At 35.6% G+C, this 26,212-nt stretch overlaps 2 protein-coding genes and 1 long non-coding RNA gene across 4 annotated transcripts; 1 reads left to right on the top strand and 2 right to left on the bottom strand.

Moving 5' to 3' along the window:
• Nucleotides 1-266: 266 nt before the first annotated feature.
• On the top strand, nucleotides 267-915 carry LOC11427475 (uncharacterized). Its single transcript, XM_039829431.1, has 2 exons — nucleotides 267-444; nucleotides 588-915. The coding sequence occupies exons 1-2, from the start codon at nucleotides 369-371 to the stop codon at nucleotides 743-745; spliced, it is 234 nt and encodes a 77-aa protein (XP_039685365.1). The 5' UTR covers nucleotides 267-368; the 3' UTR covers nucleotides 746-915.
• A 2,486-nt stretch (nucleotides 916-3,401) lies between these two features.
• Nucleotides 3,402-11,540, bottom strand: LOC11428939 (ubiquitin carboxyl-terminal hydrolase 27). The gene is made up of 10 exons (XM_003630103.4): nucleotides 11,127-11,540; nucleotides 10,923-11,043; nucleotides 9,752-9,852; nucleotides 9,429-9,659; nucleotides 6,522-6,590; nucleotides 6,279-6,407; nucleotides 6,003-6,140; nucleotides 5,831-5,893; nucleotides 5,268-5,603; nucleotides 3,402-3,896 (listed from the first exon to the last, which is right to left on the bottom strand). Exons 1-10 carry the CDS (start codon nucleotides 11,388-11,390, stop codon nucleotides 3,627-3,629), a joined length of 1,722 nt encoding a protein of 573 aa, XP_003630151.2. The 5' UTR covers nucleotides 11,391-11,540; the 3' UTR covers nucleotides 3,402-3,626.
• A 6,447-nt stretch (nucleotides 11,541-17,987) lies between these two features.
• Nucleotides 17,988-21,537, bottom strand: LOC112417499 (uncharacterized). Of its 2 annotated transcripts, none has more exons than XR_003008021.2 (3): nucleotides 20,811-21,537; nucleotides 19,580-19,716; nucleotides 17,988-18,754 (listed from the first exon to the last, which is right to left on the bottom strand). It is a non-coding gene; the product is annotated as an uncharacterized lncRNA (long non-coding RNA). The 2 variants fall into 2 exon arrangements; XR_003008020.2 differs by having other exon boundaries at nucleotides 19,795-21,535.
• Between the last annotated feature and the right edge of the window lie 4,675 nt (nucleotides 21,538-26,212).

Below are 26,212 nucleotides of genomic sequence, written 5' to 3' on the forward strand. Positions count from 1 at the left end.
CTAAGATGGCCCAAATACACGTATAGTAGAGGTTGACATTCATGGATTATAGTTTCTCTTGTTTAAGCCCTTCCCCAAAAGCACATACCCTTATTTTCTAGGCAGACAAGTAAGAGACAATGATGTTGACACACGTAGACCATTACTCTCTTATTGTTCATAATACCACAATCATATGGTTGCATTAAACTTCGTGGCAATTGGCTACTAGTAATTTTCAACCTACAAGGAGCTACAAACATTTTTCTATATAAGGGTTCAGAATGAACGTTTATGTGATACAACATTTACATCAAGATATTGTGTTACATATAGAACACAAGTCTAATTCTTTAATCTTTCAAAAAAAAAAAGTCGAATTATTTAAGATGGCTATTGCACAAAACAAACGTTTCCTAGTAGTGGTTCTATTCCTCATCTGTTTCATATCGATCCAAGCTAGAGGTATTAAGTTATACATAAATTATTTCCTTATATTGGATTTAAAAGACTTTCATGATCATGTTCTTTTTTTATTAAAATGATAATTATTTTTTTGTCTATTTTTATATGTTATTTTTCTAACATGATTTATATATATGTTGCAGCACGAACACTGAAGGAAAAAAGCAATGATGTAACGAGTAATACTCATAATAATAAGGAAGATCATATGTTTAAGGCAAAAGAAGAACATAATGTGGGAGATGAAGTATTTTCAATGGATTACACTCCAGCTAGAAGGAAGCCACCGATTCACAATTGAAATATTGTTTGCAATTTATGCTACAATTTATTTTGCGCTACGAAAATTTTGTTTATCTTTAAATATTGATCTTGTAAAGTCATAAAATGTTGTATTTTCTTTTTCATGAATATAAAACGTTGTAATTATACATATTGATATGATACACGGCAATAAAATCATTTTTCCTACATGAAATAAAAGTATCATGCTATGGTTTGATTGATCGACATATATATAAATAAAATGACATGAAATTGAGTCTTGATATATAGATTTAATTTGATGATTCCTTTAATAAAGATAACATGAAATATTGTACAAAAAAAGAAGTATAGAATACATTTTATTTTATCGTCTAATACTTCTTTTTTATACATCTCCCTTTGCAGTGGAACCATGAACCCAATTCTTCCAGAATTCTTTGTATAATATATCGACAATCTACGATTTTTTTACGTAAAATAATACATTTTGTAAAGTCTTAATATCTTATACTACAAAGATGCTAAATATACATAACCTTAACATCTTATATATATATATATATATATATATATATATATATATATATATAAAGCCTTGACATCTTATACTATAAAGATACCAAAAGATAAGAAAATTCCTTGAAAAAAAAAAAGATAAAAATTTGGATTTGGATTTTCCTCAGGTGTGAAATTTCGTATTTGATAAGCATACCTATATTACATTTACACCAACTTTTTTTAGGAGAATACACCATCTTATCTTATTGAATAGGCTTAATTGCACTTTTGGACCCCTATCTTTCCAAAAGTTGCGGTTATGGACCCTTAACTAATTTAAATACAAAACAGCCCTCTATGTTTTGATTATTTGGCAGTTTTGGACCCCCAATCCATTGTTGACTTGGTCAACGCTGACGTGGCATCCTAAGTGAGGTGTCACGTGTCAATTTTTTTTTTTTTTGCCTTGGGGGTCCAAAACTGTCAAAGAATCAAAACATAGGGGGCTGTTTTGTATTTAAATTAGTTAGGGGTCAATAACCGCAACTTTTGGAAATATAGAGGTCCAAAAGTGCAATTAAGCCTATTGAATAACTACCTAGTAATAAAGTAAATTTTTTAAGTCGTTTAAATTGTATCGAAATCTCACAAAATTTGTCTTAAAAGTTTCGTTTCTCAAGATTTAATTTGTCTCGTCTTCGTTCATTTCTCACATTGAAGCTTGTAAGTTGTATGTATCCTAACAATTTTTTGGGTAGAAAGTATCTATCCTAATACAATGTCCCCTTCATAATATATATTACACATAACACAAAACTTCAAAAAATTAATAATAATAATAATAATAATACAGTAATAAAATACACACAACGTAATTCTGACTAAAAGTAGGAGCTTCTTACCGTTAATATACTGTTTTTTCTTTTTTTGTTTTTGGTAAACTAGAAATACTATTTGGCTTCATAGATGATCTTTTCAACGACACTTACTCCCATGTTTTTTTGTAAAAAGGTGGAGATAGCTACTGGACATTCTTGGTTTTCGTTGATGTTTCCATCGTATTTAGCATCTCTCTAAAAATTGTGAACTTTTTTCGTTGATGTTCCCTTTTATTAAAAAGGTGGAGATTTTATGAAGTATGTATATGAACATGAAATATCAAAAAGCTAATATACAGTAAAGATTATTGGTTAAGAAAAAGATTAATTAACAACTCTATAGATACTGCTCTTATAAATAGTTTCTACAATATATGTTCAATCATTTTGAATTATTGATTTAAAAAATATCATATTGAATAATCTTTTTGTACAAAAATAATAATGAATAATCTTTACATATCATAATACAACTTTATCCACGGGACTCCATGTTTATGTTGTGGCAATTAGCATGTGAAATTTGGTTGATTTTTTGTGTTACTTTTCTACCGTTTACTCGTTTAATGTTGACGAATTTGTAGAGAGTAATTGATTAAATATTATACGACTGGTTTTATTTTTGTTTTTATGACCGGATTTTTAACTCCGGACCTTACATATATTATGCATTGTTCTTATCAGTTGAGCTAAACTCACAGGAACATATGATTGGTTTTATAAATGGGAAAAAATTACTTGGTTTATATATTAAATTGTTTACACTGATATGAAATTATTTTGATTTCCTCTAAATTATTATTTTTTTGGATTTATATAGAGAAAAAAAGTAAACAAATTTGCATGTGAAAAGTAAATCTCACTTCCATATAAAAGTGCATCTCATTTTACTAAACTCAATAATTTTTTTGTTTAAACTGACTATTATTTGCAAGGTTGATCTCTAAAACCAGATCGAGCCATAATGGGCAGACGGCAAAGCTCTCTTTCTCAAGAATGGATTCAAACCTGAAACGTTTGGTTAAGACACTGAATCATTTTGCAAAGTGATTAATATGTGCAATCTTTAATGGTAAAAAATTTAAATTGTAAAGACAAGATCAACTTACTAGTTTGATTAATAGCAACTTTTTTTTAATCGCAACTAGTAAAGGGTTAAAATCTGACATAATATATCGTTTTTTTTATAGGCCTGACTTGCACGCAAAATCTATTTTACTTGCAATTCAAAATGTAGTTAGAACACGGTTTTCTTTAACCTCTTTTTTAATGACTAGTCCAATTTCACAGATTTCATTTTTGAGTTTGCAAGTATTAGATGGGCTAGGGTATCATGATCATACATTCATTGTAATTTGTAATCACCCTCCTCAAAATCTCATGTTTAACTTTTTCTTTCTCTCTTCTTTTTAAGGTATTGAAATTTGAACAAGTTGCTTACATCCGTGTACCATCCCTAGTCAAGTTAAACGTTACACTATAGACTCCTCTAACTAATAGGAACATAACTTCCCAAAACAACGAAAGAAAATCAGTTTTTCAGTTATTTGGAATTCTCTCGTAGAAAAGCAAGCTGGCCTCAGCAGACAGAACTTCTTCGACCGAAACAGCATCCACGTGAGAATCTGAAACACCAAACCAGCGCATTGAATTTTGATTGATGCAATCACCCGAGACATCTGAGGACTCTGGTCTCACACATCTGTAGACAGTGTAATGTCCTCCTCCAGCTCTTCCAAAGTGTTCCACAACAGAAACAAGTTGATACAAACATGTATCTTGAGAATCTGAAGTACAAGAAACATCCACCTGCATAAAGCACAATAAGTGAGAACTCAAAATGAACATCCACGAGCAAGATAATGTCATATTAATCCTTCTTACGTTTTCAAAGACTGTTCCAGAAGAAAATACATTTTCATTTAAAACTTGAATATCTGTTCAGTCCTAAGATTTGATCAAGAGTTTGATTTTTTCCTTAATCCCTATGACTTTTTTCATGGTTTTTGCCTCTCATTATTTTAAAGTTAGATCTAAGTGATGAAATGGCAAACCGACGGCACACCATCCTTGCCATGTCGCTAACTATCCTGCATTACCTATTCTGTCGTCAACCCATCCCATTCCGTTCCCCGGCTCCATCCCTATCTCCATTGGCAAAGACATATTCTGGGCAAAAGGAAGAATCCAGAAAAAGCAGTGCCCATTACAAGGACCCTTAACAATTGGATAATCCCTCCGTTTTACATTGTTACATATGTATTACAAATTGCTTTCTAGTTTTTAATTTGGGTTTGATTGAATCTGCTCAAGGCTAATCTTTTCTGAAACTGTGCCTGCTGAAAATACTGCAATAAGCAATGTTCATATACATGGTTCTGATTTGGCAAATCCTAATTGATATTTTACATGAACCATACATGGATCTGATTTGGCAAATCGTAATGGATATTTTGCTGAAGCATTTGATCATATTTGCTGTTTTTTCACAAGCAGCGTGTCATGTATCGTGGACAAAGCATGGGCAGAGATGCCCATCTTTAAGTTTTATTGGAAAATAGAAGGTCTACATTCAAGATGCTAGAGGAAAGGGGAAGGGGAAGAGGCTGCATGGGATAATTAGTGGCAATAATGACGCGGAGGTCCATCACATCCTCACTAGATGGATCTCTATAAGGGTGGGGGACTAAAGCACCTAACTTTAAAATAGAGACAGAAGCCATAAAGAACTGCATATGATAGGGCCAAAATAAAAAGCCTGCCCAAATATAAGAACTAAAAACATATATAAGCTTTCATTTAATAAATTCCAGGTTCTTCAAGCATCACAACAATTAATGACCACATCACACAGCCACATTGGAGAAGGACACATCAGCCACATTTCAGACAGTACCGTTATCCTCCTAATTATATTAGTAGAATGCTCTGAGTTTGATTGTAGCACATTTGAAAAGTAAACTGGCTTGTGATGAAAAATAACGTTTAGGATCGTAGACTGAGAAAATTAACCAAAGGACACTCCAGTTTATGCTTTATTTACAATGAATTGGAGATTAACAGACAGATACATAAAGCTTCTTTTAAATGTTATTATACACAGACATAAAATGCATGGATAAACAGGATTTCATGGTTCAATGTAAAATAAATTAATCAATACCGAAAATTTGGACCAACCGTGTCAATGGATTGCGACTGTGTGTTTGACTGAATGCTTTCTGAAGAACCAGAACAAGGAAAGTTAATAAGAATTGCCTGTCTACTAGTGGACGAGCTAACTATTTCAATACGAGCATCTGCATCGATCTGCTCTCTAGCTCCTCCATAAAGGACACCAGATTTAATCATCCTTATTATCCCAGAATGCATATTGCTATGGTTTGGCAAAGAGTTAGATCTACTTTGTACATCTTCTTCCTGTATCTTCACTACATCTTCTTCCTGTATCTTCACTCCTAGTCTAGTTGTCATGAATGAGGACACATCCAAAATCAATGGAAAAGATATATGGCCCTAAAATACCATGAAGACAAAATATGTTCAATGAAATTCAATGAAAATTAATATACTGCTTTTTATTTAAAAAGTTAGGCAGCTCTAAAATAATAGTCAAGTTTATGTCCAACCCATTTAAAAGTGCAATCAAATAAGCCTTATGCCTAGGGAATTTTTTACTTTTTTTTGTGGTCAGGAGGAACGAAGCCGTAAAAAAATGGAGGATTTAATACATTAGAAATTACCTGTAATTTGAATGACTCTCCAAAATCATTCATGTGAACTCTTTTCAGCTGGATGCATAAAATCTGTCCCCATGCAGTTAAATGTTTCAGAAGTTTGTTCAGAGATTAAACAAAAAAAGAACATATATTCATGAGAAAATTATAGATGCCAGATAACACAAATTAGGCATACCCTTGGACAGCGAGCAATACTTAGCTGCTTCAAAGCATGTGAAAACCTATTTGACCACGGTAGATTTTCAAGATTATAAGTTTTTTGGCAATCACAGAACTCTTGGTCAGAACATCTCCCAAGGTTTCCAAGTTCTACCTGAGTAACAATGGCAAAAACTTCACAAGTAGACAACGTAAAGAACAGTCAGTTGGTAGAGTCAGCAACCAACATCTATGCATCCCTCACCTATCTTTATCTATATCTAAATAAATAACATAATCACACAGGGATGACCTTGTCTCCTTCCATCAAGGAAAGATACTTGATTGCAGCATTATGCCAACAGTGGCTGCAGTTGTAGTTTTCAATGTGTTCAGCTACAATGAACTGCTTCAGGCATTCCTCCAGGGTACAACCAACTCTCTGCAACCAGTCAAATTTATTAATCAGAGTTCCAGTAGGCATGCAGCACTTCAACCATCAAAGGAATAACCTTGAAACTACACAATATAAGTGACATTATTCTTTAAAACTTACTATAGCGTATCTATTACTAAGCACAGGTGAAAGAGGCAAACAATCAAAATTTTCAAATTTATTTGAGATCTGCAAAACGAACAAATATAAAGTTAAAAGATATTTAAAAAAGAAAAAAAAACTGGTAAAAGGAAACATCATCAGAATCACATTAAAAATAATGAAAGTAGATATTATCATCAAAAACCAAAATAAATAATTATGTTAAACAAAACTTTTATCAAGAATTGTGTAATCAGCAGCCTATCACGATAAAAGAAAAGTTTTTGACATGGATGTCATATGCTTCACACAGGCTGCAGACTAGACCAACCACAAAGCACACTATGGGGTCATTAGTAACATGGTTTGCATGTTTGGAATATTTATGTGTGATAAAATTTAGTCATTTTAGTAACCTGCAGGCAACAATAAGTCTTGTCAACTAATGTTGTGACCTTATGATTTATACATTTCACCATTATCATCATTAAATCTATCAACCGGTCAATGCTCAATACCCATAATAACAAATGTCAAACATAGAACTAAATCAAATTTGACATTTATCCTCAGCTTCTGGAACCCAAGTCATCCCATACTATAGCCAAATTCCTAAATTTATAAATAATTGCTGACCATTTTCAATGTACTAACCTTTCAAAATGTTTTAGCAAGTGGCTGTAATGTTACCCTACAACTTTTTACTTCCAAATGCAACAACAGAAACCAAAACAGGAAGACAATAAAAACATCAAGGCTTAAATATGCATTTCATCCCTGCAATTATAGGCCATTTGATTTTTCATCCCTGAACTTACTAATCCTCTCATTTTGCCCCTGCAAATATTAATCATTTGAAAATTCGTCCTAATTAAAAAAATATGCTGAGGTGGATGGTAATTAGATAAGTGGCAAATGGTGACTGGGTTTTTGTCAGGACATGTAAGCAGAAGGCAAATGCAATGACATTTTTACCCTTAATGAACCAGGACATGCGCAAAAAGACCAAATTACCCCTGTCTTCATCTTTTCATCTTTCCTCCTCTTTAACAATCAGAAACCAGATACTGTATCTCTCTTCTTCTTATTAGAACCCTAACCCATATCTTCTTCTTCAACCTTGCTTCTGCAACTTTCCTTCTTTTAATTCTTCAAATTTATTGCTTTTTATCTCCTTGTCCGTTGCTATATTGATTTCTACTCTGGATCTGCACCAAAACCTTGTACTATTAACTCCATCAATCTCATGCCATGGAGATCCCAATGAGCCAAAACACCTACTCCAAAAAACTCATTGAAGCACTTCGTTGTGTAAATTCCCCCACCTAGAGCTGCCGGTCAAGTCCGCGAAACCGCCGATCGTCCTCGCCTGTGTTCAATGAGTTAGGCTTCCATTCCTGGTGGTTTCGATTTCTATGTCGATTTCGTTTCTGGCTTGTGTTCTTTGGTTTCATGGTTTGCATTTCTTGAGCTTTGACACAATTCAAATGTTGTTCTTGGTGGAAGGGATTTCGGTGACATGAGTTTGGGAAGAGATTGATCGACGACGGCGACGGGAAATAAGGTGAAGAAGAGGAAGTGGTGTGAACATGAATCTGGATGTGTAAGAAGAAGAGAAATTTGCGACGATGAAGAACTCCGCTGGCGTTTGCTGGTGAGGTTTTGATTTTCCCGGCAAACTGAGATCAGTGCGATTTCCAGATTGCATTTTAGATAATTATATGGATTAGGCTTGCTATTACAATACTGTCTGTTTGTATTTTATGTTCATTTTGTTATAAATCCCCTGAACTGATGTGGTTGTATTGTTTGAGAGAATGGGAAGAAGAAGAAGAAGAAGGAATTGGGTTTGGGTTTGTGTGGTTGAAGAAGAAGTAGGTCACGTTGAAGAAGAAGAAGGGGGTAGAAGGGACTTTTCTCATGTGCCTAGAAGCATTTGGGGTAAAATGGTAATTTTGGGTGAATTTTTTTGATTCAGCAATGTCCTTATCCAATCAGCTTGCGCCGTGATTAGGACCAAAACTCAAATGATTAAATTTTGCAGTGGCTGTTTGAAAGGATTAGTAACTTCAGGGACGAAATTTCAAATGACCTATATTTGCAGGGACGAAATGCCTATTTAAGCCAAACATCAATCTGAAAAACAGTCCTCCTGATTAGGGTTGGGAATAGGCCAGGCTGGCCTACAGGGGCCTACGGCCTGGCCTGTTTTGGCCTGGCCTAGCCTGGCCTGTTTAGTAGATAGGCTAGGCTTAGGCTTTTTAAAAAGCCTGTTTAGTTAAATAGGTCAGGCTTAGGCTTCCAGAAAAGCCTGTTAAGTCTAATAGGCCGGCCTATTAATACGTATTTATTAAAAATTATTTTTTATATTAAAATAATTGCATACATTAAAAATATAAACATCTTTTTCTCTATCTATTAGTCCCTAAATAGGCTTTGTTGTTATAGGCTTTTAAGTAGGCTTTAATCCAGTTAAAATTTACTTGTTGTTAAATAGGCTTTTAAGTAGGCTTTAAGGCATGTTTAGTTTATTTAGTAGGCCAAATGAACTATTTGATGGCCTTAATATGAAGTAGGCCTGTAAATAGGCTTTCAGGCCAGTCCAGGCTTTTAAATAGGTCAGGCCAGGCCAAGAAAAACGGCCTATAATAGGCCACAGCCCAGGCTCAGGCTTGTAAATTTTTTCGTAGGCCAGGCTCAGGCCTATCAAAGCCTGGCCTGGCCTGGCCTATTCCCACCCCTACTCCTGATAGCCAGTTATAGAATGATTTCAAACTTAATACATGTGAGCGAGAGATGCAGAAATGAGGGTCATGATTTTTTGATGAAGGCAGTCTAAAATTACAAACAAGTACCAGGGAGTGCACACGCAATCAACTAAAACGGAAAAGTTCTTTAGATTGCAGAGAGGAAAGTCTTCTGTACCTGGGACAAGCAACTTTGACAAGTTAAGCCGCTGTTCAGAATCCCATCAAAGGGTCCAAGAAAGAGGCGCCGCCATCTCTCTGGCTCACTCTGCCACTCCGTCTGTATTGGAGTAAGAATTCTATTATTAGAAGCAAAAGTGTCTGCTAAAGAACTTATCTTTGGAGCATAACAACCTCCAACTTCTTCTTTCAATGTGCCCAATAGGTGAACAAACGCTTCAGCAGCATCCTAGAAAAACAAAGAGTCAAACAAACTAAGCACGAAGCAGAAAGAGAACTCAAACATATGGTTGCTAAATGACAAAAGAAACACAACTCTACCTGCTGGCTCGTAAGATCAAAATTTGGAATGTAGCTGGACATAGCACGCATCAACTGCCGCGGACTCAATACAACCTTTTGAGCACTAACTGAGCTCAGCTCTGCCAACAATAACATTCATTCATGTCAAGTTAACACAGTCATTCGCCAGTGCTTGATACAAATATCAAAGTAAACTATGAGAGGAAAATAAAAGAACCCGATTTCATTGATCTAAACTCAAATCAACTTACATACATGCTCATTAACAGATTTGGATTGAGTGCAGTTTGACTGCACGCAGTCAGCCGCATCAGGACCATCGGACTGTCCAGACATGGCTGACTAAAGTATAGTCACAGGATTGTGACCAGGGACAGGCCTAGGTTAAGTGTTGTGTGGGCTAGGGCCCTCACTATGTTTTGGGGAGGAAAAAATCAATACTATATACTCTATAAGGAAAGACCACACATAAAAATAATTTGATTAATTGATTAAGTTGCTCACACTTAAAAAAATTACTCAAACTGTAAATCCCTTCATTCTCGTTATTGTTAGTTATTTATATAAAGTGATATTTTGATTCATATTGAAAATGAGAAAGTCATCAAACATTAATAGAATATATTAAAAAACCGCAGAGAACAATTGTGATGTGTATATTGCCCAGACTACTCAAAAGTTCAGGGTCAGTCCGTCCCTGGTCGTGACTGAACAAAACCTAGGTCCCTTGTCAACAGCAGAAAACTGAAAAGCTAAATAAGAACTTCTATCTAGTTTCTAACCACTAACAAACATGGGGACTGTTTGGATAAACATCTTATTTGCAGCTTATAACACAAACGCATAGAATTTTATAGAAAAGATAAAATGAAGTTAAATTGCTTTTGCATATGCTATAAGCTGTTTTTATAAGCTATACTGGAGAATTTGTGAAAATAAGCCGAAAACAGCTTGTGAGTAGATAAGCTGTTTATAAGTTCTCCCAAACAGCCTCACAAAACTTATGTCAGTAGATAAGCTCAAATAAGTCAATCCAAACAGGCCCATAATCAACTTTTTGATTAACTTAATAACAAAAACCAAATCAGAAAATTTATATAACTCCATAAACTGGACAAGTATCACAATTTTTTCAATGCAGAAATCGCAAATGAAAGTTCATTCAATCACAGAAACAATGTGGCAGTACCTTGTAATAAAGAAGCCAAAGAAAAAACAAGAGGCATGTTTTCAACAAGTTGTTCATCAGTCCCATATTCAGCAATAACGTCATCAAGAAAACTCTGAAAGCAAACACAACTAGCCAGAGCCTGCAAAAAAAACACATCAACAAAACAGAAACATTAATCACGATTTAAGAAAAGGAGAAACAAAGGAAAAAACCAAAACAAACCTGCAAAACGACGTTGAGGAAACAATTGTTGCCGAGGTTTCGCAAGCCGGGAACAAAAATGGGTTTATCGGAGTGGTTATCTTGATTATAATCTGGTAATAAAGAAGCTAAAGAAAAACGGGACCTAATTGGTTTAGAAGATTTGGCATCTTTTAGAGCTAATACGGAAGCAGCAATGGCCGCAATGGCAGTAACTGCTGCTACGCGAATCCTGGTAGAAGAAGATAGTGTCCAATTCGTGTCAAAGGATAGCGTCTTCTTCATAACGAGAGTTTGAGTTTGAGTTTGATCAATCAATTCAAACTACTTCGCCACTGTGTTGTGTTCGTTTCGGTCCCAACTTTACTTTGCTTGGTGGGGGGAAACCCTGATGTTGAATCCAGGTTTTTTACTACCTCTTCCCATTAAAAAATTAGGAGAATTGTTCTTCCCACATTTGGTTCGGTTATGCCACACGAGTAAATTACTTAAATGTTCCTCGGCAGTTAACTGCCGAATTATGAAACCGACTGCAGTTAACTGTCGAGGAAAACTTTGGCAGTAAACTACCGAGGAAAACTAAAAACTTCGGCAGTTAACTGCCGAGCAAACCTCAAATCTTTTTTTTTTTTTTTTATTCTTTAAGAATATTTCGCGATCTTTATCATTTTTGATTGATTTTTCTTAATAATTCGTTTTTAATTTTATTGATTTGTCTTCCTTATTTATTTTAATTGTATTACTCCTTTAAATCTTTTTTTTTTGTTATAACTGCTTTGATCTTCAACAATAGTGAATATTTTATTTCCAAAGAAGTTTCACGGAATTTTCTTCTTTTATTTCCTTTTTACGGAAATATTCACAATTATTTTAATTGTATTACTCATTTGATCTTCTTCTTTTTTTGCCTATTTTATTTCCAAAGAACTTTCACGAAATTTTATTCTTTTATTTCCTTTTTCTTTGTTTTAGGCTTAACATTTAAGTCCTCAAAAAACATTTCAATAAGTGTAAAAATTAAGTATTTGAATATTGTTTTGCAAATTACTTAAATAAAAAAAAAATCTTTGCACACAATTATTTTAATGTAGAAAATATAACAACATATTATACCTTAAAAAAAATCGTTGTGCACAATTATTTGTATTTAAGTAATATGCAAAACAATATTCAAATGCTTAATTTTTACACTGATTTAAATGTTATTCTTATTAAGATATATACACATAAGTATAATACTGCAATTGTTTAAAACGTACCAAAATAATGATTGAAACATTCAAAATCAATAAATATTATTAAAGACAATTTATGGTTTTTGTCAAAAAAAAAAAAAAAGGTTTGTTATTAATGACAATTTATGGATTTTGTCAAAAAAAAAAAAAAACAGGTTTGAGGTTTCCTCGGCAGTTAACTGCCGAAGTTTTCAGTTTTCCTCGGTAGTTTACTGCCGAAGTTTTCCTCGGCAGTTAACTGCAGCCGTATTTCTAAAACTTCGGCAGTTAACTGTCGAGGGGTATTTGAGTAATTTACTTGGGTGGCACAGCCAAACCAAAAGTGGGAACAACAATTCTCAAAAATTAGGGAATAAAATCAATTTTAATTTTTTTTTTTTTTTGACCTTGTTCTTATTCATATAATATATAATTTTAAAATGATTAGTTAAATAAAAGTTGTTAAAAAACATTGTTAAATAAAAAATGTTAATTGAATTTATAAAGCACATTTATCAATTTGGAGATGAAAATTATTTGAAATGAATTTAAACATTTAAAAAGAAATACATTAAGTAAAAATAAATTTATGTATTAGCCAATTCAACAACTAATTTTACCAAACACATTAATTTTAATAAATAAGTTTTCTAACTATAAACTATCAACAATCAACTAGTTTTTTCAACTATCAACTAATTTGGTGATTTTTTTTAGCAAAGAACTCTAATTGAGATAAGCATTTATTACTTCACAGCTCAATTCTCCAAATCCATAGAAGCAAAATAAGAAAGAGACAAATTTTCATATCCCACCAACGACAACTTGCTATTCAAAATAAACAAATTTTCATAACTACCGTTCTTATGGGAAACAAACGGCGGATGCAAATAGTTTAAGGTGGGTCGAAACAAGCTCTAGATACCATATTGACAATATAGGTTTTCGGATAGAGTAACAAAAGAGACGACTAGAGTTCCAAAATTGAATAGAAAATATAATGATCTATATGGTTTTTATTACCATTACCATGTATATGGTTTCATTAACTAAACAAAACATAAAAACACAGTTAATATATTTACAGTTTTAAATTAAAAAAAAAAAAAAATCAATCTTGACTATTATGTTAATCGCATGTAATTGAATTTCTCTCATTTGTCATGAATGAAACATGACTCTTGCAGTCGTGCGTTTCAATCACATATAACAAACACAATCGACTAACTACATGCACAAAACATAAAAATATCTTGCAAAATCTGCATATTTGTGATTAACGTATTAAGAATAATGCTAGATGCCCCGACAGGCGTGTTCCCGAAATCATTTCGAGAGAGTTGGCAGATTAACAACCATTGGATCGTAAGTTTTATATGATTGACTGCTTCATCAAAAAAAAAATATCACCGCTTCATCATAAAATAATAACAATCAGATTTAATTAAAAACAAAATAACACCAAGGATGCCGTGTATTCCATCCAACAGAAACTATAATTGGATAGAATGGTTTTTTGTGATTCTTTCTTGAAGAATTCTTTCGGGACATACAACGGTTCTCATGTATTAAACATGACTATTTGATTCATGGATAAGAGAGTGGATAATATATATTAGAAATACAGTATCATTGTAAATTTTAACCTCAATTACAATTATGTTTTATGCATGCATTATCTACCAAATAATTAATATTTTTCTTAAAACAATCCACAAAAATTTATAACATGTTGTACGGATAAATCATAAATTATATCGGTTACTGTTTTAAAATTAGACGAGAAAGTTCTACAATATTTATTATCTATCTCGTCTTTTATCCGACTTCATCTATTTTTGCATTTTCTTCCTTTTCTTTTTCTTTTTGCACACTGTAAAATAAAAGAAACTTTGGCAAACATATGAGTGCCAAACCTCCCCAAACCTATTACTATAGAACTTTTAACATGTGATTCTCTTAATGGTCCTGCTTTGCACTGGGAATACATGGATCTGGTCACGTCGGCGGAGATGATAATTTGAATTGGCGAGATGCTCTGCACCGACGCGACAGACAGGGAGCATGACCCGTTAGATTTGAAATGGAGTTTATATATAGAAACAAAGTTTTAGTCAAAAGGTGCTTAGATATATGGACAATGAGAGTATAACAAGAACTCCATATGCACGTTACATTACATTAGTTCAATCTAACGAAACGTGTTATTTAACTGCAGTGATTGCACGCTTTAAACGACTGCAGTAAATCCAGATCCCCAACACAACACACAAGTGTATGCGTTGCAAGTACATCAAACCCCGAACCGGATCCACTAATTTCAATTATTCTATTTTTCTTGTTCCATTTTAAAATATAAAAATAAAAAAAGATAAAATTTCTTTCGCAAGCTTACAACCCAAAGATTTCAAAACGTTTAAATCTCTAACAACCACGTAATGTTTAAACCTTGCGCGTATATGCTAATTATTATTTACCGTTGAAATTCTAAGATCATCACAAAAGTATTTAGCACGACCTTGACCCAAAATTATCAAATGCCAAGTCAATTTCATCACAAAAGTCGAATTCAACCATTGATTTTTTTTTTTTTTTTTAAGTCTAGCCCCCTCCCTCCTAAGGGAGGCGAACTTGTTCCCATGATATAAGATGTGTTACAACCAAAACCCCACATTGATGTAAGAGTTGATCGAACAACAATGATAGGTAGACATCCTTAATCTTTAGACCCCTTTGTACCACTCTGAAAAATTTCAGTTAACTAAATATATGGTATGTGTGACCATATTTTTTTAGCTGCGTGACCACTATGTTTCCAGAATTTATTTGGTTAACTAAGTGGAAAAATAGTGGTCACACGCATTTTCGTTGCGTGACCACATTTTTCAGCTTCTAAATAGTGGTAACGCAACTGAAAAAATGTGGTCACGCAAACCATATATGTAGTTAACTGAAATTTTGGAGAGTTGTACAAAGGGGTGTACACATTAAGGATGTCTACCAATATTTATTCTTGATCGAAAGACGAAAATCATTGATAAAAAGATGAATCGTTAATTTTCATTTTCTATTTTTTACACTTCCATTTAAAAAATAAAAATAAACAAAAAAATATATTTCGCACGCTTACAATCTCAAAGATTCGAAAACTTTAAACTGTAACAAACTCACACGCTTACAATATTTCTCTAACCATTTCACTCTCTTGCGCGCGCGTATATAAGTACTTCACTCTGCATTTCATCCTCATTCCATTCATTTTCCCTCTCTCATAATTGAAATCAAATCTTTAATCACCGCTTCTTCTACGTTTTCTCTAACAACTATGTTTCTAGAGACGTCCTCCTAAACACTAACAATAACCCTCCAAGTAGAAGTAGAAATAGATGAATTATTATTTACTGTTGGAAATCTAAGATTATCGCAAGAGTATTAAGCATTACCATAACCCAAAATTTATATGGACAAATAATCAAATGTCAAATTAATTTCATCGTATAAATCGAATTCAATCATTGAATTTTTCTTAAGCCTAGCCCCCTCATGAGGGAGGCGAACTTGTTCTCATGATATGAGATGTGTTACAACCAAAAACCCGCAATAATGTGAAGAGTTGACCGGAAGACGAAAAACATTGATTAAAAAGATGAATCACTAATTTTCATTTTCTATTTTTTCCACTTCCATTTAAAAAATAAAAATAAACAAAAAAAAAAATACTTGGCACGCTTACAAATCCCAAAGATTCGAAAACTTTAAACCTCTAACAACCGCGTAACAAACTCACACGATTACAAAATCTCTCTAACAGTTTCACTCCCCCGCGCGCGCGTATATAAGTACTTCACTCTGCATTTCATCCTCGTTCCATTCATTTTCCCTCTCTCAGAATTGAAATCAAATCTTCAATCACTGCTTCTTCTACTTTTTCTCAAACAACCATGGAAAGCTCTTCAACCTTTTCTTCTCTTCGATTCTCGATGCTCTTCGCAATCTTCTTCACCGTCATGCTTTCCGGTGACAAGGTCACCGCCACTGAAGGTTTCGAACCTTCAATCCCACCGCTACCTCCACATGATCTTCAAGAACATTCGTTCTTCTCTCACACCACATTACTTCCACCGATCTTGTCTCATCTCGGATTTCACGAGCTTGCAACCGCCGCTCCGTCGCTCTCCGATGCCGCAACCACCGCTTCCTCTGCTTGGACCGGTCCTTCTACCATTTTCGCTCCCTCCGATGCTTCGCTTCGCACTTGCTTTTCTTGCTCTGTTCCGAATCTCCTCCGTGAACACATCGTTCCAGGTTTATTCACTATCGAGTATTTGCGTACGCTTCCTTTTGGCACCAAGATCGAGACGCTCAGTCCAGGCCGTTGCATAACCGTCACTTCCGATTCGATTCATTCGAACATTACTACCGGCGGTGCTCCAAAAGTTTTCATCGGAGGCGTTGAGATTGCTCAACCGGATCTATTCAACAACGGAATGGTTGTTGTTCACGGCCTTCAAGGTTTCGTCTCTACACTTTCTCCGTTTTCTTGTGACGTTGAGAGAATGACTTCACTCTCCTTTCCGTTTCATCCTGATCACCGTTCCAGTGCTCACGTTCACACTCACGGCGTCACCGTGCTCCCTGCTATAATGCGCCTCATGCTACGAGATGCAATGCTCAGGCTCCGTAATAACGGTTTCAGCATCCTCTCCCTTGCGATGAAGGTAAAATACGCAGAGCTCATAACTCTCAACAACATGACTATTTTCGCCGTTGATGATCTTTCTATATTCTCCGGTTCTCAATCGTACATCAGCAATGTGCGATTCCATATCATACCGAATTATTACTTGTCGATCGCCGATCTTGAGAAGCTTCCAGTTGGAACTGCTCTGCCTACATTGGAGCGAGGTCAGCCGCTTCTGATCACTACTTCCGGCGGAGGAGTGACATCAGCGCCGATGAGGATTAACTATGTGAGAGTTAAGGTTGCTGACGTCATCCGCAATGTGAAGATAGTTGTGCACAGTGTGTATTTGCCTTTTCCGCATATCAATCCTATTGCGGCTGCTTATGATACTATATTAGGAGGTGAAGGAGCGTCGGAAGGAGCAGGTGTTGGAGCCGGAGCATCAACTTTATTAGATTCTCCAGGTCAGGCGACGGAAGAAACCTGCTCTGCTCTTGATGGACGTGGTGGTTGTGCTGCTGGTGTCACTACTACAGCAGGTGTGTCTCCCATGCCTCAGGTCAAGCCAATGGTTGAGATTGAAGATCACCATGGCCTGTGAGTGCGATGCTTCGATGATGATGAAGATTGCGGTTTAGTTCTTTCTCTGCTGAAGTGAATCTCTATGAAATTTGTAGTTAATAAGTTTACAGTTACACTGTTGTTCATGTACTAAAGTGAAACTCTGAATTTGTAGTTAACTCGCATTGTTGTTTAGTTTGTGGCTTTGTGCTGCGCTTCTTTCTCCATTGAAGTGAAACTTTGAATTTGTAGTTAATTCACATTGTTATCAAAGGCTTTGTGGCTTTGTTGTTTTATTAGTTCTTTAATAAACCGTTTGTTGATTTAGTCTTTACAGTTTTCTTGAGATTATCTTGGTGTTTCCATGCATGGTTTCTGCTTTGGTGTCAACTATAATGAGAGCACATTGTCATTCTTGTTGGGTTTAATTAAATGATTTAGTAACTGGTCCAATTGAACAATCCATTTGAAATTTATTTACAACAGTGAAATAAAATTATCAGAGGAAGTCATGGTTGTTGGATCAAAGAAAGGTACCTAATAAACATCTTAAAGCACTTACAGAAATAGAGAGAGTAAAGAGAAAGTGAGAGGGAAAGAGATGGATTGGTTAATGTTTTCGCCTCATGCTGACAAAATTCAGAAATTAGGCAACATTTGCGATAAAGATGATTTTGAGCTATGGCGTACGCTATATCAAAGTCTCACTGCTGGAATTTTCATATCTCTTTCGGCATGAGATCCACATGCTGGAATTGACATGTTGACCATGACCACTACTCGTCTACACCATGATTCTGATGAAGCAGGAGACATGCGCAGACTCATTGCATGAGTTAAGGCTTGAACAGCACTGGCTGGGCAATTAGAATGTTCTAGAGACATGGATTTAATCGCATATGAATCCCACGGATTGATTGACAGAAGTGAAAGAGCACAAGTAAAAAAATCTTGTTTAAAATGTAATGAAATCTTCTACACCTGCAATAGTTAAAAAAATTCAGCACAAAAAATGTGGCAATAGATGTGAAATAACCTGGATTGATACTCTTGGTTGCAAGGACTTTGGATGTAAAATGGACATTGAAATCAACAGAAAGCATAGTGACAGTACTTGTTGTGCATGTTTTGCCAGGCTAAATATGTAGCAGTCTTTGAATTAGCAAATGGACTCATCTGTTGCTTTCCATCTGCAGAACCGAAATATATTAGAAGACAGAAGAGAATAGTAAAATTTGCATCATCGCGAAATGAATGACTTGCAATTAACTATAACAAAACAACCAAAAGTGGATCTTCTTTGGTCTAACTTTTGACTAACAACAAAATGTCAAGTTGTATTTTTACTAAATCAGGTTTTAAAGATGGCATACTCGTAAAAATCTAGTTAGTAAAGACTTCGGCTTAGGAACATCATAATCACACTCAAGTCCAAACAATCATGATAATTATTTGTATCATGCTGTAATTCTTTAAAAACTTAATTAGTCTCTTAAACGTGCCTATAACTCTATCCAGTATCCATCATTCCATCCCACAACTCTAATAGCAACATCCCTTCTGACAATAATAAATTATCAAAATTAATAACTAAAACATAGACTAAATAACAGACTATTACTTTGCATGGTTATTATGAAATTGTCTCAGCTAGAACTCTTGAACATGCTTAACTTATTCATGTTATAGAAGATTAAGCCTCTTTAGCATCGAAACGTGTGACAGTTAAAAATCCAATAAGATCCATGAGATGAAAGAAAAGTTGAGCAGAACATACAAGGGGTTCAAAAGATAGGAAATTGTAGCAAGTTAAGTTCTGCCACGTCACATTTAATGTTCACTGTAGCTTGCAAGGAGCAAAGAAATGTGATGTTAAGCATGTCAAGTTAAGAAGTTCTGCCACATCACGCTGACTGGTCTTATATTTCTACATTTCATTTTTTCAGCTTTAACAACCAATAATAGATAAGAAGCAGAAACTGTGATGAACTGCAAAAGTAAAAAAAAGGTATTACCACAGGATGAAGAAGACAAAGCTGATTGACTTGATTGGACAGATTCAGGATGATATTTACGGTGTCTTGTATTGTGACGTGAAAGTTGTCATCTGCAGCTTCTCTTCTTTTCATCGAACTCAAACAGATCATGGAACCTTCAGCATTTAAAGTAAATTATTCAACACCATCCAAAAAAGACAGCAAGTTTATTCAGATTGAGTAGTAGTATTAACTTTTAATGATGTGCTTGGCTGATGAAAGGTCAAGACCACACAACTTTCAAACAGGCAGCATGGCGGACATCGTATGTTCTGACCATTGAACTTACATTTTTAATCACTTTCCGGGCATACATCATAGTACATTCGTTTTCCAAAAAGAGTAAACAATGGTTCACCAGAGACAGAAGAAAGCTCTGGCGCATGAGAACTTTCAAAAGCAAATATAAATGTTTTGCTAATATCCCTAATTGATGATGAACTGTTTGAATCTGATTTAGAACTCCTTGATGTAGACCCGTGAATTTGATAAGAGCTAAAACAACCACTTCAGTCCTTCACCTCAAAATCTAGCGTAACAACAACAACAACAAACTGGCTGTGGATATCTCAATGTTTTTGTTTCCAATAATTTACTCTTAACTTACTTGTATAATAACTATGCAGGTGGGGAATACCATGTATTTTTGTAATCGGAAGGAGAAGGTCAACTTTTCATTTCATGCTCCCCTTTCAATTTCAAACTAATATATGTGTTTTTGCAATACCATGTAAGTGAAAATAAAAACTATAAACAAGAAACAAAAAACTATAACCAAACACGCCCTTACATTTGCACCTCACTTTTAAATTACAATGCCCAACACCTTCGCTCATTCTTCTGGTGCCGTTATTATTGGTGTTATCTCTTGTATTTTTTCTGTTTAGAAAATGATCTGATGTTAATTCTTAGGCTAAACTGCAGTTTTGACCCCCTAACTTTCACAATGTTGCGATTTTGGCCCCCTATTAAAAAAAATGAAAATTTAAACCCCTATGTTTTAGCCCCTTTGCAAAAGAGACCTTTTGGTCAATTTTGACCGAATCAACGCGGAGGTGGCATGCCACATGTGTATTTTCCCATTTATTTTTATTCAAAAAGCCACCTGTGTAATACTTGAATAAAAAAAAAGAAAAAAGGAAATATATAAAGGATTGGCACGTGAGATAGAGATGGTTGTTTTCTGATCTTCAAGAACTTTGAAACTTACCCCTGCAGCCTGGCATGTATGATCCACAATGATTTTCTTTTCCTTCAGAAAAATTACATCAGCCGAGCAACAAATTAACCCATGGAAAATCAACGCAGACGAAGTAAATTTGCCGATGGGACTAGTGGGGCTCTAGGTTGAAGAGGAAGAACCGTTCTTTTTATGATGCTCCCAAACAATGACATTGCGCCAATTTGCTTTCGTTGTTTCTGTGATATGCAACTGTGCAATTTCGAGTTTCCCCATTCTGAACTTAAAATTGAATTCCAAACCTTTCACTTCCCTTACCACCACATCCAATTGCTCAATATTGAATATGATATTAGGAAGCCTTACGAGTACACCACGAAAATAATTCCTCATCAAATCGAAGCAAGAAATCGCTTCATCTCTATCTTCAAGAACTTTGAAACTTACCCCGAGCAACAAAAAGACCTTTGATGGCTGTTTTCCGATCTGCAAACACACAAAACAAATCGATTTTCTGTTTTCCGATCTGCAAACACACAAAACAAATCGATGTGAAACTAAGAAAGGAGGTAGTGGAAGAATCGATGTGGAAGAAAGGAGAAGAATGGTCGAATAAGATGGTTGAAGAAGAACAGATGAAGGTTCAGTTATGGAGAAGAAAGGATGAAGAAGAACAGATGAAGAAGAAGGATTGAAGAATTGGGGGTTTTTAAGGTTGTAGTTTTTTACCGTTTGGAACTCTCATGTGCCAATCCTTTACCTATTTTTTTTTTTTTTATTCAAGTATTACACAGGTGGCTTTTTGAACAAAAATAAATGGGAAAATACACATGTGGCATGCCACCTCCGCGTTGACCCGGTCAAAATTGACCAAAAGGTCTCTTTTGCAAAGGGGCTAAAACATAGGGGTTTAAATTTTCATTTTTTTTAATAGGGGGCCAAAATCGCAACATTGTGAAAGTTAGGGGGTCAAAACTGCAGTTTAGCCTAATTCTTACTAAATATTCCACAGAGCTCCTTTGCTTTGCCAACAAATTCAGGAACTTCATATCTGAAGGTGCCGTTCCATCTCCTTCTTTGTTCTCTACTTTTATTTATTTTTCTATCTCGTAACAAGTTTGGCCATCATCATCTTCTCTGGTCCCAGCTTTCAAAATTATGAGTAATTTTAAACTTGATACTCATTGTAATCTCCGTTTTCACCTGCAGGGTCTTAAATACATTGCACAAACACCGTTGCCAAGGTTTGAATCAGCTCGATTTTGCTTCTTTGAACAATTGTTTCAGATAGCGTGCTATTAGTGCCTTCGGGTGGCAGAACGGCCCATCGTACTTGTAACATCATAACTATGTAAAATTTAAAATCAATTAATATGATAACAGAAAACATACATGATAACTATAGAAATGTAATCCCCCGATTATTATTGATGAGAATTGTGATAGATATACAATTGTTTCTGATTCTGATATAGAAACTAATGAATGCCTAATGAATATACAATAATGCCTAATGAATATACAATAAACATAATTGATTCTAATAGTAATGTCTAATGAATATACAATAAACATAATTGATTCTAATACTCCCCCGCAGTCGAAGCGGGAGGTGGACGAATGCTGAGGCTGTCACGGAAATCTTGGAATAATATCAAAGGAAGACCTTTTGTGAAAACGTCTGCAATTTGATATCGTGATGGTACGTGCAGAACTCGGACTTGGCCACGAGACACCTTTTCGCGAACAAAATGAATATTCATCTCAATATGTTTTGTTCTTTGATGTTGGATCGGGTTACCAGAGAGATAAAATGCATTGACATTATCACAATAAACCATGGTTGCTTTGTGAATTGGACACTGTAATTCAAGGAGAAGATTGCGTAGCCAACATGATTCAAAGACTACATTGGCAACTCCACGGTATTCGGCTTCGGCACTAGATCGGGATAAGGTGGGCTGCCGTTTAGATGACCAAGATATCAGGTTATCTCCAAGAAAGACACAGTAGCCAGAAGTAGACCGTCTAGTGTCGGGGCACCCACCCCAATCAACATCTGTATATGAAATTAAGGAAGTAGTGGATGAATGATAAAGAGGCCAACCATATTGGCTTGTGCCCCAAATGTAGCGCAAGATACGTCGAAGAGTATTCATGTGGTCTTCCATCGGATTATGCATAAAGAGACATATCTGTTGTACTGCATAGGAGATATCAGGACGAGTGAAGGTGAGATATTGAAGAGCTCCTGCCAGACTACGATAGAGAGATGGATCCTTACATGGATTACTAGTTGTGGCACTCATTTTCGGTTTTGTATCAACTGGGGTTAGACACGGCTTACAAGAGGACATTCCAGCACGTGCAAGAATTTCTTCAGCATACTTCTTTTGTGAGAGAAACAACCCTTGTTGGTGACGAGTCACTGCAATTCACAAGAAGTAACTTAAGGGTCCCAAATCTTTTCATAGCGAATTCAGAACTGAGTAGTGAGATGATAGATTGTCGCAAATCATCTGAGGACGTGGCGAGAATAATATCATCAACATAGAGTAAAATATATGCCATATGAGTGTTTTTCTTGTATATGAAAAGAGAGTGATCACATTTGCTTTGAGAAAAACCAATAGATGACACCTAGTCGGCAAATCGCTTATACCAAGCTCGAGGAGCTTGTTTAAGCCCATAGAGTGATTTGCGAAGAAGGCATACATGATGGGGGTTTTCAGGATCTTTAAATCCCAAAGGTTGGTGCATGTACACCGTTTCTTTCAATTCACCACGAAGAAAAGCATTCTTGACATCCAACTGATGAATTTGCCAAGATCTGGATGTAGCAATGCTGAGAACTGTGCGAATAGTAGCTGGTTTTACAACTGGGCTAAAAGTTTCTCCACAGTCAATCCAACCTGTTGACCTGCACCATCACCTACAAGTCGGGCTTTATGCCTCTCAAAAGTACCGTCAGATTTTTCTTTATGTCTAAAAATCCACATGGACCGAATAACATTAACATCAGGTGGTCGAGGTACTAGGTCCCACGTCCTATTTTTAATTAGAGCATTATATTCATCATCCATGACCATTTTTCAATTTGGGTCTTTAAGTGCAGACACAGGGGTCCTAGGTAGAGAGGATTTTGTAACATGGGTGTGCAAACCATAATATTTTTGGTTTGGTTTAAAAATCCCATGTTGACTCCTAGTGATAGGTTTTGTGTTAGCTTGTAAAGTTGGTTGAAATATGGGAGGAAGATTTTGTTGGATGGGACTAGTGGGGTTAGATTGTGGAGGTGAGGTGATATTTGGTGAGTTTGGACAAGGAGAAGTGATTTGGTTTGGCTGATGAGCCAGTTGAGGATCAAGTGGGCTAGTTTGGGTTTGGTCCATTAGATGTTGTATAATATAAGGGGACAACTCAGTGTCTAGGAAAGTGTATGTATTAGGTTGAGGAATGTGCAGCTTTGCATATGGGAAAGTATTTTCATCAAATAAGACATGACGACAAATAATAATTTTATTTGACAATAAATCTAAAGATTTATAACCTCGATGATTTGACGGATACCCAAGAAACACACATTTTGTGGAACGAGGTTGAAGTTTGTGTATTTTTGATGAAGGAAAGAGAGGAAAACATAAACAACCAAACACTCGTAAGTGATTGTAAGAAGGATCTTTGTGATACAACATTTTAAGAGGTGACTCAAAATCAATAGTTTTGCTTGGTAAAATATTCATGAGATATGTTGCCATTTCTAAAGCATGGTGCCAAAATGAAGATGGTAATGACGCGTGAATTAATAAAGTTTGAATAATATTGTTAATGGACCGTATTTTTCGTTCAGATTTACCATTTTGAGAAGATGTGTAAGGACAAGAAAAACGAAAAACAATTTCATTAGCTTCACACATTTTTCGAAAATTTCTATTGACATATTCACCGCCGTTATCACATTGAATTGTTTTAATTTCTCTTTGAAATTGTGTGTTGATGTGTGCTCTTAGTTTTTCAAAAATTGGATAAACTTGGGATTTATGTGACATTGGAAAAGTCCACAAAAAATTTGAATAATTATCCAAGAAAAGAACATAATATTTGTGACCAACTGAACTTAAAACACGAGAGGTCCATACATCACTATGTAAAATATCAAATGGCAACAAACTTCTATTATGAGAATTCATGAAAGGCAATTTAACATGTTTACCAAGAGGACATGAATGACAAATATGAGAATCTAATTTTCTAGAGTTATTACATTCAATCAACTTATTTTGCCTAAGAGAATTTAAAACATTTTCTCCCGGATGACCCAAACGATCATGCCAAAGGGATGATGACAAAGCTGCAAAGGAAAAGGTAGGCTCGACTTTATTAGGAGAGGTGGCAGCAATGATGGGGTAAAGGTCACCTTGGCTCTCACATCTCATTAGAGGCATCCCCGTCTGAAAATCCTTCACAGAAAAACCAAACGGGTCAAATTCAATCAAAACCTTATTATCTGTGGTAAATTTACGAATAGAAACTAAGTTTTTGATTAAATTTGGGGCATGTAGCACATTGTTTAAGACAAGAGGAGGGGGGGTGCTTTTTGTGTACTGCCAAAACCATAAATTGGAATAGAGTGACCATTTCCTACAATGATTTTATTATTTTTGCTCAATTTAAAATAAGACGAGAGATTACCTTGCGAGGACGTCATGTGGGAAGTTGCTCCAGTGTCCATATACCAAGATGGGTCCAGTTGCGCAAGGTTGAGAGTGCGGATGGCATTTTCAATGTCTGTTGGGCTAGGTGTGTTGTCATTGAAAGCAGCTTGTTGAGGTCTAGGTCCAAGAACTCCACCTTGCTGAGGGTTGGGATTGTTGTTGGACCTGCCCCAATTGTAGGATGGGTAAGGACATGGTGGAATGTTCCATGGAGCCCACTGTTGCCAAGGGCCGCCCCATTGTTGCCACTGTTGTTGTTGTTGTCCGCGGCCACCACCACCGAAGTGGTTAGGCCCGTTTCGACCACCCCGGCCGATGTTCCGTCCACCATTGTTGCGTTGGTTCCTTCTTCCTCGGTTACCGTGGTTTTGACCTGTAGGGGTGGGAGGGATGACAGTTTCATCTGATGCGGTTTTGACCAGAAGTGTCGTTGTGTTGGAAGAGCTAGACTCACGAGAAGCACGCTGAAGCATGGTTGTTTCTTCAAGTTCTAATTGTGATTTTGCAGCGGCAAAAGTGGGAAGAGGGTCATGTTGTTGGACATATGTACGAATCCAGCGTACGCATCAGTGAGACCTGCGATCATTTTTAATACCAAACGGGTATTAGTAACAGGAGAGCCAACGTTGGTCAGTTGGTCGGAGAGAAGCTTAAGGTTGGATGGAAAATCTTCCAGGTTGGTGTTGCTGAATTGATTTTCGAGTTGAACAGCATGAG

Source organism: Medicago truncatula, chromosome 8 (genome assembly GCF_003473485.1).
Source record: "Medicago truncatula cultivar Jemalong A17 chromosome 8, MtrunA17r5.0-ANR, whole genome shotgun sequence".
In the NCBI taxonomy this organism is placed as follows: domain Eukaryota; kingdom Viridiplantae; phylum Streptophyta; class Magnoliopsida; order Fabales; family Fabaceae; genus Medicago; species Medicago truncatula.

What these genes read in the sequence shown, in the direction of transcription:
- LOC11427475 (XM_039829431.1), top strand. Translation starts at nt 369, where the DNA reads ATGGCTATTGCACAAAACAAACGTTTCCTAGTAGTGGTTCTATTCCTC. An exon ending in CATATCGATCCAAGCTAGAG is followed by an intron (nt 445 to 587) that starts GTATTAAGTTAT and finishes TATATGTTGCAG; the next exon opens with CACGAACACTGAAGGAAAAA.
- LOC11428939 (XM_003630103.4), bottom strand. Translation starts at nt 11,390, where the DNA reads ATGAAGAAGACGCTATCCTTTGACACGAATTGGACACTATCTTCTTCT. An exon ending in TCCTCAACGTCGTTTTGCAG is followed by an intron (nt 11,044 to 11,126) that starts GTTTGTTTTGGT and finishes TTTTTTTTGCAG; the next exon opens with GCTCTGGCTAGTTGTGTTTG. An exon ending in TTAGTAATAGATACGCTATA is followed by an intron (nt 6,408 to 6,521) that starts GTAAGTTTTAAA and finishes GACTGGTTGCAG; the next exon opens with AGAGTTGGTTGTACCCTGGA.